At 41.4% G+C, this 13,419-nt stretch overlaps 1 protein-coding gene across 3 annotated transcripts in view; it reads left to right on the forward strand.

The window, feature by feature from the left end:
- The window catches only part of OGDHL (oxoglutarate dehydrogenase L), a 54,014-nt gene that overhangs the window by 38,234 nt on the left and 2,361 nt on the right, over nt 1-13,419 (forward strand). For all 3 annotated transcript variants that reach the window (XM_040607308.1, XM_040607309.1, XM_040607307.1), the window contains exons 17-20: nt 5,598-5,776; nt 9,320-9,391; nt 10,768-10,893; nt 11,508-11,580. In XM_040607308.1, coding sequence (XP_040463242.1) covers nt 5,598-5,776; nt 9,320-9,391; nt 10,768-10,893; nt 11,508-11,580 — 450 coding nt within the window. The remainder of the gene's footprint in view (nt 1-5,597; nt 5,777-9,319; nt 9,392-10,767; nt 10,894-11,507; nt 11,581-13,419) is intronic.

A 13,419-nucleotide genomic window follows, 5' to 3' on the forward strand; every position in this document is an offset into this window, starting at 1 on the left:
TTACGACAATCATGAAAAGTGCTGTGGGGAAAAACACAGCGTAATATGCTGTGTAAGCTGCCACTTCGCTTGACAACACCTCTTTCTGTGCCAGAGTGACAGAAGAACAGTAAGGGAGCACAGCAGGAACTGGACTAATAGAAACAAGCATTTCTGCTATGCCTGTCATCTAGGGACCTTAATGAACTTCAGCAATTAAAACATTAGTTTTGCAACCTTAGTCAAGTGCTGTGTATTTTTATTTCTTTTCACCCCTCAGTTTGGCCGTTTACCAGACACTGGTCCCCTGTGCCCTGGTGTGCTCTGAGCCCTGAGCAGCTGTCGGGTGTTTGGGAGCTGGTGCCCTGCCACCCTTCGGGTGTGCGGGTTCTTTACCGGTCGTTCTTTGAAAGCCACATCTTGGAGTCTAGTTGTCTTGGCACTGGATTTCCTCACAGCTTAAACCTCGTTCTCTGTTTCTTTCTGTTTCTAGCTGTGTAAGAGTTAAACTTTAAACTCACAATGTTTGCACAGCATTCTGAAGAAATGTTCAGCTCTTGTCTCTGCAGACACAAACAAAAGTTTGCCAGGTCTCTGCTGCAGTTTTTTTAACCCTTTACTCATGAGGGGCTGCGTTAGGAAGCTGCTCCCCTGCAGTTCATGTTCTGTCTCTAGAACTGTGGAGTCTTTCTAGCTCAGGTCACCTTCCCTGACATTGACTCATCTGATGGCCCACAAGTCCCTTTCAGGAGAAGCACCTCACCCTCTCCTGGGTTGTTCACCTTTCATATATCTAGGTGTCTTTCCACCAATATTTTATTCTTTTTTTAGTTTAGCTTAAAATTTTGTTCAGATCTTGTTCTTTAAACTGTTTTCTCTGCATGCAAGTAGGAGTAGTAACTCTTGACAGACTCCCTGACAATTGCTATAATTGCTGGTGGAATAGCTTTGATGTTAAGAACTCTCATTGTCATTTGCCTAGTGGAAAATGAGTTCTGGTATAACACAGACATATGTTCCATGAAATGGTCTTGGCAAAATTGATTTCAAACATTAATCGGAATGTACAGATTACATTTGGATATATTTTCCCAGATATTTTTATGGCTGTCAGCAAGCTTGCAAAAGGCATCAGTGTTAGGATCACACCTTTCAATGCGGCTTCACCTGGGACATTGTCACCTTGTGAAGATTATTAGACAAGTGGACAACGAGATACAAAATGAGATATGGACACACTTTTTTTCTGTCTGAGTTTTAGGGGTGATTTTGATATATGAAACAGAATTACATGTGTGCTCTGAGCAAGTTTTAAATATGCACAGAGCTCCATACTCTTTGAAAAGCACTGTGTGATTATGGCTAACTCCAAGCAGCCAAGACTTCAGTTTGTTCTTCTGTAAAAGCTAGATTAGCCCATCCTTACAGAGAGCAGCATATGTGCAAATAAGTCTTGAACATATTGCATATTTTCTCAACCATGTCACCCAATCAGTAGAAATGGTCTCTTAATGCTTGTGTAAAATTAGAATGGGATTCAAGCCTGTCTAGGGAAATCTATTTTTCAGATACCTTTGGGAACATGCATTGAAGGAGTCGTATAAATTTTTCCACTGTTTGCATTGCATTAAAAACAATAGATTCACACAAATAAGGATGACAGAGGTTTAAAATACATTCTGAAAGACGGGCCATTCAGGCAGTCGGGCCAAAGGAATGGTCAGCAAAGCCCATCCTCTTTGGTAACGCGCTGTCATGGTGACTCACAGGTGAAAGGCTCTCTGGCTGACTTACTGGTCCCCTTTTGGCCTCTGACTTAACTAGTTGCCTTTAGGTGAGAACGTGAGCATCTGCTGGGGTTGTGGGTGGACTGTTCAGTCAGCCATCCAGAAGCCAGGTGACTCCAAGATTTCTTGCCATGGAGATGGTAAACGAGAAGCTGGATTGGGATAACCGGGGAGTAGACTATGAGGATACGCTATAAAAATCAATGTGTAGAACTGTTTTCTCTGTGAGTAAACAATTTCACTTGAAGCTTTTGTTGCTTTTTTATTCATGCTGTTAATTTGTCCTGCACTTGTCCCTCCACTAACCTTCCGGGAATGTTTGTATACTGACATTGACAGAAAAGCCTGCTCCTGGAGCAGAAGAAAGAAATCCTGTAGTCCCCATTTAGCTGTAGCCATTGAGTTAAGCTAAATCAATTTCAGTTTCATGCATAGATGACCTATGTCAAAGCTTCATGTCAAGTGTTGGAAGGGTGTTCTTGTAGTTCATGTTATAGAGGGACTTCTCTGATACGTTGCTAGTCTCACTAGGTTTTGTTGAGGTGTTGAGGTTTTCCTTGAAGTTAGTTTAAACTTTCTGTAACTGTATATTCATTAGTTCTCAATTTTATAAGGTGGAAATGCTTGTCCTTAACTCTTTTTCTCCCTCCCTCCCCCAAGTTTGACAGTAAAACTTTCAGGGAAGGAGCTAATTGTGTGTGTTTGTGGTATCCAGCACATGAAGACCTCGATCTTAGCTTAGAGCTCTAAGTATCTGTCTGCTAAAGAACATAAAGTAAAAGTTGAACAAAACCAAAAAAGGGCAAAGAAGGTTTGGATAGGTTTGACTTGATCCTGAAATCTTCCTCCATAGCGAAGTCAATTACTTTGCACCGATAACATTAAAGTAACTCCTATGCTGTACGTGCCACATATTGTTCTCTTCTATCTCATACTATATTATTAATTTTTTTTTGATGCCTGGAATGCCAGGCCATCTTAAAGGTATTTTAGGTATTTTTCTATTATCGCTTACACAGGTTTTTGGTATTCTAGTTCTCTTTAAGTAGTTCTCATTCACCTAAAGGGAGGCTCTCCTAGAGGGACTGCAGCCCTTAGTCACCAGGGTATAAATCACAGATGATAAGTATGGGAGAGATGTCAGCTGTCACTTGCTGGTGACCCCGTAGCAGGAGCGTTCTTTGTGTGGAGAATGTCAAGGTGCTAAGTTTGTCTTTTCCAGGAAGCCTGAGGGTTTTTTAAGTTCCTGAAACTTGTCTAATTGGAAGAGTTTTATAGTGAGTTTGATCTGAGTCAGAAACTGTAGTTCCAGTGACTTTGGGTTTTATCATGGCTTCACAACAGTTTACTGTAGTTTACTAAATGCTGCTGGTCACAAAGCAGTATTGGATTTTACTGATATACAGTATTTAGGAGGCATATTAGGTGCCTGACTTAGGGTTGTATTTGGGCTCATAGACACCTTTCACTCTAAGAAATGTTACCCACAAACATGAGGTTTTACAGATTGATTTTTTTTTTTTTTTTTTTTTGTCCTGTACTCCAGAGAATGTCTGCAAACCCAAACTAATGCATAGTATCTGGATCGGTGTACCATCCTCTCAGATACGAAAGGACTTCTCTCTGCATCCCAAATGCCAGTCTTGGGTGCATTTCTTAATTAAAAGCACACAACTCTTGTGACTGTTCGGAGGTAGGGGGAGGCTGCAGGCCAGTGGGACAAATTGAGCAGTACGGATATTTTTTTACCAGAAGCTGCACTCATTTTTGCTATGAAGCCTATGTTGTAGAACAGAATTTGAGCAGCTGCCTTGCCACAGTAAGGAAACCAGGCAAAAATGGAAATTACGGTGACTGGCACGTAGTGAAAATATGAAGCTGAGTGCAGTGCAGGTCAATGGTAGCAGGATGGGACTTTGCAACTTGGGTTATATGTGCAGATCTTAAAATAAAGAAGCTGGAAAGAGACAAGAAATCCAGATCAGTTTCTTAACTCACTGAGGTTTTTTAGTCTTGCAATTACTCAAGAAAAGAGTTACAACTCATTATCACAGGTTTTTAAATAAAATTTTACAACAGCAAAGTTAGTTGCTTTGCTGGGGTAACCTTCAGTGAGAGTCTATCCGTGTTGCAGTTCTGTATTTGAAAGCAAATCTTTATATTCTGTGCAGACCTTAAAAACTTTAACACAAAATGTACTTATCCATCGAATATTTATTCTTTATGTGTATGGAACCAGTTTTCCCTCTGTCAGAGCCTCTACATCCAGAGCAGTGCTGCATAACACTGTTTTTTACTGAGAGATTTAACTTTTTGGGGTTTAATCATTCCAAACCATAGGTGTAGAGTATGAGTACAGATATTCACTCAGCACTCCAGGCTCAGCTATATCAGTGTCAAAGGAAAATATGAGCAAAGAATTAAATATATATTTTTATATTATTAGATACTTTTAGGTGTTTAGTATGAAACATGGTATAGAAAAATACCTTAAATTTAAGCCTGGTCATTAAACTGAGACAGGTACTTTGCGCGTAGCTAGGTTTTCATGTCCTGACTTGACACAAAATTCTGCATGTGTTCTTTTAAAAGCTAGGCAGCTGAGGCTGTCTCGCACATACAAACACCCTTGTCGTTTCCTGTCTTTTGCCTTTCCGGAGCTCCTAAGAATCAATTACCTGGCTTACATTGCAGTTTAGGTTTCCTTTCGCTCTGCCGATCACTGCCCCAGGTCCTGCTGCAGAGCTGGGGCTTTCTCGTACTGCAGCAGGTCTCCCAGTGAGAGCAGTGGTTAGTTTCTGCCTTTAAAGAGGTAAGTATGGAGCCTGGTGAGAGCCTGCAGTTATGTTTGGGCCTTGACAAGTTTTAAGAGCTGACCAGAAGCTGCCTGGCCAGCCCCGTGCAGAACACCTGAGCTGCTGTCAGCCGTTGGTCCTGCTGCGTTAACCTGACGTGGCTGAGCAGGGGGAGCGGGCAGCCCTTCTGCTCCATGCGCAGCTGGTGAATTTACAGTTCAAGCAGCACAAGTTTAGGGAAATTTCTGCAATTACTGGCCAGTGTAAGCCACCTGAAATCTTTGACACAGAGAGGGAGAAGGTTATGTCTTTCTGTTTTCGTTAGCTGAAGTAGTGATGTCCTCCCCACAAAGAGCGAAGAGCACTTCTGGTGTCCTCTTTGCCACCAAGACAGAGACCTTAAGGGTCCTTGACCCTGCCGAAGAAAGGATCTGCCCAAATCCCAGATATGTCTCCCATGCACCTATTTTGTTCAAGCTTTTCTGAAGATCCAAAGACTACGGACCTGCCTGTAGACTAAAGATTGATGTCACCAATAATTTTGTTCAGTGCCTGCATATGAGAACATAAAAAAAAAAAAAAAAAGACTGTTGTGCAGGGCTGTGCAAATAATAAAATTAACAAGTAGCTTCTTGAACTAATAATGTGCTTTTTTATCCCACATTTTTTTCCACAAAAATGTGGATTTTTTTCACAGGAAAAGATGGCACCTACCTCAGTGAGCTCTCAGGAAAATGTCACACAAAAGTCTGAGCCAAGGGAGGGGTTGTAGTTGTTCATTTAAAAATTCCTCTGATATTTAAATGTTTGAGGAAAAATTTGAAGGTTTGGAGTCAGGATTTTTCCAATTGCTAATTGCTAATCCTTCTCATGGAGACAGTACTACTGTAAACTGCATGGTTTATAACAGGGCTACAGAAATCCAGTTCATGCTCTCATTTTGGTTTTTTTTTAATTTATTATTGTTTTTTAGTGAGAAATGAACAGAATTCTCGGCAAATCTCTTTACTAATTCTCCTACTTGTCTGGTTCTCAGGTTTTGAACTTGGCTTCGCTATGGCAAGTCCCAATGCTCTGGTGTGCTGGGAGGCCCAGTTTGGCGACTTCCACAACACGGCACAGTGCATCATAGACCAGTTCATCAGCTCTGGCCAGGCCAAGTGGGTTCGTCACAACGGGATCGTCCTGCTCTTGCCACATGGCATGGAGGGAATGGTGAGGGCTGCTGGCAGGCGTGCTGGGGGGAAATGCTGGCCACCGTGCCTTTCTCTGCGGCTGTAAAAGCCAAAAGTGTCTCGGGGATCCAGTGGTGATATGAAGCCAGGAGCAGGAAGGCCCTGCTTGGCATGTTGGACTGCTTCAGTGCTTTCCCTCGAAAGCCAGATTCTTAGTGTGCAGTAAGAAATAAATCATTAAAGCCTAGAAGTGCTTGCTTGGCTTTATTTTGCATGAAGTAAGTCTGTGTAAAATCTGCTCTAAATTCTCTTCCAATGAAATGGTATGAAGCAACTTTAAAAGGTCTTCAAAAATCACTGATGTTGGATAATTTTGATATAGTAAGAAATTTCCCTCTTTCTGAAAAGGAAAATGTGTCCACTAGCTGTTGACTCCCTTTTCTTTGGTGGTTAGTAGGAGGAAGTAGACAGTGTCTTAGAGGGAAAGGGCATGGGCACGCTCTGTATGTAATGTAATATGAAGTTCATATCAGCAGTAGAATTGTTCTTCAAATCTTTTAAATTATTTGTAAAGGTTACATGAACATCGTGTCAGGCTAGGTTAATTTTCCCCTTTTCAAATGCATTAACATTTATGAATTGATGTGTGTACGTTTCGAGTTTTCTATTAAGAAAAGCATAGTATGTGCCACAGTGTCATTCTCCATCTGTATAAATGCTCTAGACCCTTTCACTACAAATGACATCGTTTCCATTCTCACAAAAAAATTTAGTTTATTTCCCTTCAATTATAATCCTGTCCCGATATACCAGGGTGTATTCATAGCTTATGAATGGCTTTCCATACTCAGGTGTGTGTGAAGAACAGAGGGTGTGATGCTGTTCACAAACGTTTTGATAAATTAATTTTTTTTTTTTAATTAATTCTGAGGGACAGCCTGAATGTGCCCTCAGCGGGAGGTGTGGTTCTCTGCAGGGAAACGCTCAGCTGAAGGGAGCTGGTTCTCTGCTACTTAAAATAAAATTGATCTTCCTTTTCTCTTAGCAACTTGGCAGCTAAGATTTGTCCAGATCTTCTCAAACATGCTTATTTTGCTACTAGTGTCAGGTGTTTTTGGAATATTTAGGAATCCCACCAGGCTGCTGAAATCAGTTATCTTCCCAGAGGAGCTTTCCATTACAGGAGTGTTATTCTCTGTATAAGTACAGTGCTGGGGACAGAATGATTTGGGGAAGGATTCGTAATGGGATATGGATCCTTTCACCCCTGGGTCATGCATTCACAGGCAAGTTGGCTGAGATTGAAAGACTCTGCTGCCTAATGGCTCCTTGGGGGCTCATCTGAAAGTAGCTAATGGATTCAGTATAGCTCTCACTGGATAGGTGGTCACAGTAGAAATAAACCCTAGCCCATCCCACACAGCACTTGCTGGCAATCTGACTGGTGGTGTCAGCAGAGAAATCAAAGATAGATGTGAACCTTGAGGCTGCGGATGAGGTGGTTGCTGGGGCAGTGTCATGTGTGTTAGGGAAGCCTCATATGTCTCTTCTCCAACTATTTGCTGGTAACATCTCTGTTTCCAGCGTACTGAGCTCAGTGTGCTCGCGAAGCACTGTGTGTGTGCATGTGTAGGTACTTGGTGTAGGATCTGATTCATGGCAAATAGCTATATACAGCAGAGGTACTGCGATATTGGACTCTTACTGTGTGCGTGTCTTTGCTTCTTGTTCTCGAGCCCTTACCATCTATGACTAGATCATCTGGCACTTCAAAAGTGGAGACGGACTTCAAAAGAGTAATTTTTGAAAGGCATAATTCTTGGCTGTTTGTGTTACTCCTTTGTTGCCAGTGGGGTGTTTTTTCCTTGGGATTCCCTTAGTCCATGGAGTAGAGTGAATCACAGAACGGTTTGGGTTGGAAGGGACCTTAAAGATCACCTGGCTCCAAGCCCCCTGCCACGGGCAGGGACACCCTCCACCAGCCCAGGCTGCCCAAAGCCCCGTCCAGCCTGGCCTTGAGCACTGCCAGGGATGGGGCACCCCCAGCTGCTCTGGGCAGCCTGGGCCAGCGCCTCACCACCCTCACTGGGAAGAATTTCTTCCTAATATCTAATCTAAACCTACCCCCTTGCAGTTTAAAGCCGTTCCCCCTTGTCCTATCACTACCTGCCCTTGCAAAAAGTCCCTCCCCAGCTTCCCTGCAGGCCCCTTTAGGTACTGGCAGGCTGCCCTAAGGTCTCCCCGGAGCCTTCTCTTCTCCAGGCTGAACCACCCCAGCTCCCTCAGCCTGTCTTCACAGAAGAGGTGCTCCAGCCCCCTGATCATCTTTGTGGCCCTCCTCTGGACTCTGGAATCCTGCAATTAGAATCAGGGAGGATGATGTGTTGAATCAAGGTGGACTACTAGCTGTCAAAATAATAAGTGATTTTTGAGATCATTTCTTAAGGTTTCAACAGAGGAAGTTATGATGAGAGATGGCCATATAAAGAAAAAAGTTCTTTGTGAACATCATTAGCTTAGGATGCATGGAGACATTCGGGAGGTGTAATAGTTTATGTTTTCAGGTTAAAATTCTTTGCAACTGTCTCCAAAATGAAAGTCTTACCTAATGGTAACTGTCATTTGAACAAGCAAAGGCTGCCAGCATTACCAATAAATGCAAACCCACACTGCATTCTCATACTCTTCACAGCTTTCTTTCATCCTTTATAAACAAGGACATGAGAGGGAAGATAACAGGTTCTGTTACACTCCCCATTCCTGATACTGTCTGTGACCAGCATGCATGTTTTGCTAGTGTAAAATGGATCTAACAGTGTTTGTGCAGTAAAAGAAACCACCTTGGCTACTGGTAGTGAGATAGCAGATGTGAGTGCTCAGTACTTTGACAGAATGTGAAATACCTTCTGAGGGGGCAGGAATTAATTATAGGCTAGTTGGTAGGTACAGTTTGTATGTGTATTTTGATCCATTTTAGCTGAAGCATTCACCTAGGCTAATTTGTCTTGTACTGACTCACGTACAATGGTAGGAGGGAGATCCTGAGTCTCCTTTTGTCGCTAATATAGCAGAGAGAGTCGGCAGTTAACTTTGCGTTTGCTCCTGATCAGCATGCAAGTGCGGTTTAGCCCAAAGAAGTGTGAGTCACTGCAGTATGCTGAGGAACGCAGTGTTTCTCTTCCTGACATTCTTTCTGCTCCTTTTTGCCCTGCATTAGCAAGGTCATTCTTGTGCCCACGTGGACCTGCTGCCCTTTCACTGGTCTTCATCGTGCAGCTATACTAAGGCTAGAAATTACTTGCAGCTGGTAAAAGTAAAAAAGGTGGTAAAAAAAAAATAAAAATCCGTGTGAAACTTAATCTTCTCCTGTGCAAATGGTTTGTGGATGACAAAGATTTCCAGTCCTTCAGTGTGTCCCCTGTCTCACTGCTGTTGACATTGATGCCTTTGCCTGGGGGGGAAGGTGGGCAGGCTGGTCAGAGCTGCCAGGGTAACAGGAGGTACTTATGCAGGGAGCGACCTAGAGTGTTGTCTAACTGCTGATCTGGCTTTTTAATGTTGTTTTAAATGATACCTTTACCAGGGTCCGGAGCATTCATCAGCCAGGCCTGAGAGGTTTCTGCAGATGAGCAATGATGATTCTGATGCTTATCCAGTAAGTAGATTTGTCAAAGGCCACGTCCTTTTTTTGCTCTTCACATCTCAGAGGTGGTTTTTTTTGCAAGCAGCATCCTTTTAGCTAGGTATAGTGGGTTTTAGCTAGGTATAGTAGGTTAAGATTTAGCTTCAAGGACTAGGTGTAACATTAACTTGATCCCGGTAAAAGTAATGGAAGTATGCTGTCTGCGCTGTTTCATTGCAAAGCTGAGGTCATATACAATTAATCTCTGGCAGCATGATCTTTTTATGGCTGTTCCTCAGGGCCAGTGATTCTGCTTGTTTATATTGCTGTGTGTACTGCAAATAGGTGTCTCTAGCTAATTTTGAAAGGAGGCCAAGTGAGACTACTCCTGGCTTTTTGCAGTGGAGCTACATTGTACTGCTGGGAGCACGAAAATAAGCAACTTCTAAATTTGATTCAGCTAAGACCTTCATGCGTTGGACATTCATTTTTACAGATAAAGTATATACCTCTACAGGATACTGGGCATACACTTCCCCACTGCAGATTTCCTAAGAAATGATGCTATACATCAGTTGAAAAGCCCACCAATTTAAAAAAAAAAAAAAACAAAAACAAAAAAAAAGGCAAAATAAAATGGGCGTTTCAGTTTTGGCCCTGAGTTTGTTGCCTGTGGGGCAGTGATGGTTCCAGAGCCATGTTCCTCCTCATCTAAAAGTGATTTTTGTTAGTCTACTGGCAAACTAAAGACCAGTTTGACTGACTACATTTAAGCACTGCCAATTGTACATAATAAGCAAGTTATAAATTTTGTCGTAGAAGGTAGGAGTCCAATTCAGTGGACCAGGAAATTGTAGTAGATGCCATACCAATCTATAATGAGATTATTGTACCTATACACCTATATATGTGCTTACCTAATATATATGTACATAGATATAGATAACCCCTCCCATGTTTGTAAAATACGTAATTATGAAACATGATTTTATGTGTTAAAGTATTATAAGGGGACAGGACACCCACCAAAAAAATGGGAGAGAAAGAGTTAAATATCTACTAAAATAATTAATTACTGTTTTAAGAATCTTTCAAAGGGGTCCTATTTTGTACTTCCACCTAGTGAAGTCCTAGTCCCCCCACCCTTCCTTCCTGAACTTCCCAGCTTGCTGAAATCAATGGAAGCTTTTTGCATTTATTTGCATACATTTTTAAGAAGAAGTAGAAAAAGAGGAGAGTGATTTGTAGGGATGCTTCCCTAGCTAATAATATAATCTCAGCAGAGATCTGCTAATTAAGTTTTTTGAGGAAGGAAGTTGCTGAGAGTCAGAAATAGAAGGACAGCTTTCAAGCCTTTTTTTCCTGCTCTTTTTTAGACTTTTTTTTAATGCCTTTAATGTCTCTCTCAGGAGTTCAGTGAACAGTTTGAAGTTTCCCAGCTGTATGAATGCAACTGGATTGTGGTGAATTGCTCAACTCCAGCCAATTACTTCCACGTCCTCAGAAGACAGATCTTGCTGCCATTCAGAAAACCGGTAAAGTTCCTGTAATGGACTTGGTTATTCGAAGTATATTAACTCTCACACAAAGAGGGGTCTTTGCATATGACATAAGACTGAGTAGAACAAGAATTGATGAAAAACCTTAACTGAACACAGGTTGAAGTCGCTGATTTGATGAGGTGAAACTCAGCTCTGACTTACTATGATTCTAAAACTTGATTTTCAGCTTTACTTCGTCCTGGCTGTGTAGACCTTCAGATGAGCTTGTCAAGACATTACGTAGCTAACAGGTTGCATAACTGTAATCTGTATGTCTAATTGCTGGAACTTCAAAAACCTAAGATACATCTGTTGGATGTTCTACTGGTTCATAGCCTGTGATTTGAATTTGTTCTCAAAAAGAGGCATAAGCAATCATTTTTGAGAACCTTTAAAGGGAGTAGACTACCCAAATCTTTGAATAATTTTTGAAGCTTCCTAGGCTTTCACAACAGGAAAAAAGAATTTACTGGGTTTGCTATTCACATTAATTTGATGTGTGGCATATAAGGCTTGTGTGTTTTGCATGAACAGTGTTACAAAAGTTGCATGTAATAATACTGTAGATAAAACAGCTCATGAGTGTTGGAAAAATTTCTGTCTTACAGCTGATTATTTTGACACCTAAGTCACTGCTGAGGCATCCAGAAGCTAAATCCAGTTTTGATGAAATGGTGTCTGGTAGGTCATCTCAAAGCATTATGGACAAATAATTATCTATACAGTCACATCTCAGATGTGAAGAGAATCTGCTCTGGAAATTTTTTTTGCCTTTTCCTTTGCCATAATCTCTGTGGAGCTGTTGTGAGATCTAGCATGGACTTTTGCTGAAAAATCTGCTTTCAAGTGTGCATTCTTAATTGTAACAGGCTTATCATGTAACCAACCATTAATCTTAAAGGCAGTGGAAAGTACATTCCCCTCTCTGCAGGGATGTTCCCCTCAGTAGGCTGTTGGAAGGGAAATAATAATAAATATGTCTAATAATAAAAATAAATAAATATAAATTATGTGTGTGTTATTTATAGTAAATAAAAATATTAAACATGAATTATACACATACGTAATAATAATATATAAAAAATATAATGGGTCCCTCTTTCTCGCTTCATAAAAATATTGAGTTGTTCTTTGTCCTGCTCACCCCCCTGCCCCCAGATGTGAGGGGCAGGGTGTAATCATACTGTGCCCATTTGGAAGAATGAGGGGGCTGTTTCTTCTTGCAATACCAAGTTCTGGGGCCACCATGTCACACTAGTGATCTAAAGTGAGCTCAGTTGGTTCAGAGCTGTAGGCTACCGCCCTAGCTGTTGCTGGCATGCCATCAGCACCAAGAGACGTGTGGCGACTGCAGAGGTAACACCGAAAACTGGAGTCATTTGTCTTGCCACGCACTGGTTAAAATGTGTTTGAGTGGTGTGAGGAAATGCAGTGAAATGTAGTGATAAAGCGATTGTTCAGAGCGAGAGTGTGCACAGGTGTGATGGCCTGGCTCCAGTTCTAGTGGGTGTCCTGACTGCTGTCAGAAAAGAGTAAGTGCTCTTTTTTTTTAAAAGCAAGTTCCAGTATATAAACATGCTTAAATATTGCATTGTCTCCTTTTTGTAGGAGATTACAGTTTGCTTCTCAAGCAAAAGCATTTGCTGGTTTTGATTACTGATTAAAAGCTTTGTAGAGTGAGTCAGATTAGAAATTCTGTAGGGATTGTGATTTGTCTCTTTGTCTTGGGAGCCCTCTCTACTTCAGGCTAACCCTTAGTAGTGGCCAAGCTCCTAATTAACATTATTTTGTTATTCTGACGTACTTTCATTTTCCTGTTGAAGAGGACAGCAAGTAGTAAAGTATTGCTGACTCTTAGCTAATGCTTTTTGCTCTGTTTTTAATGGAAAGCTGAGAAGGAGAGGAAGACTGACTCCAGCTGACCCAGTGAAGTGCAGATTCAGTCTTTTTTAATGATAAATTCTTCTGTTCAGGGAGACAGGCTAATTCTGACATAAATCAGTTCCTTTTTCATGTTTGTGCTGCTGCTTTTCACCCCCCCAAAGATAAATGATTCAAACAGGAGCTTATTCTCCTGGTAAGTGGGTGTGCTGATTCAGACTGGGAGGTCATGTGCTGTCTGCTACCTTGCAGTTGGTTAATATGGGAGTAGTTCTAATCAATCATCTAAAAGAGCAAAGAAAAGGATCTTTTAGACCATCAAGTCCCTCTTCCAGTTTCACGTATCCCAAGCAAATTGTTCTCCTGGGAGATGATATCACAGGGGAAAAGATACCTAGCAGTGAGGATTTGTGTCTGAATTTGTATCTTATCACTTACACATATGGCTCAGTACTACACTAATTCTTCCTTTAGCTAATGCCATTTTAGCTCTCAAACAGAGCTTTAAATTGCATAAATATATGGCAGTAATGTGTGTGCTTGTGTAAATAGTTCTGCAGTTGCCAGATTTAGTTGCATTATGAATATGTGCTATGCTTTTATGTAAGAATGTTATAAAATTTTCTAAACCTGTATTAA

The sequence above is a fragment of the Falco naumanni genome, chromosome 9, assembly GCF_017639655.2.
Source record: "Falco naumanni isolate bFalNau1 chromosome 9, bFalNau1.pat, whole genome shotgun sequence".
Lineage (NCBI taxonomy): Eukaryota > Metazoa > Chordata > Aves > Falconiformes > Falconidae > Falco > Falco naumanni.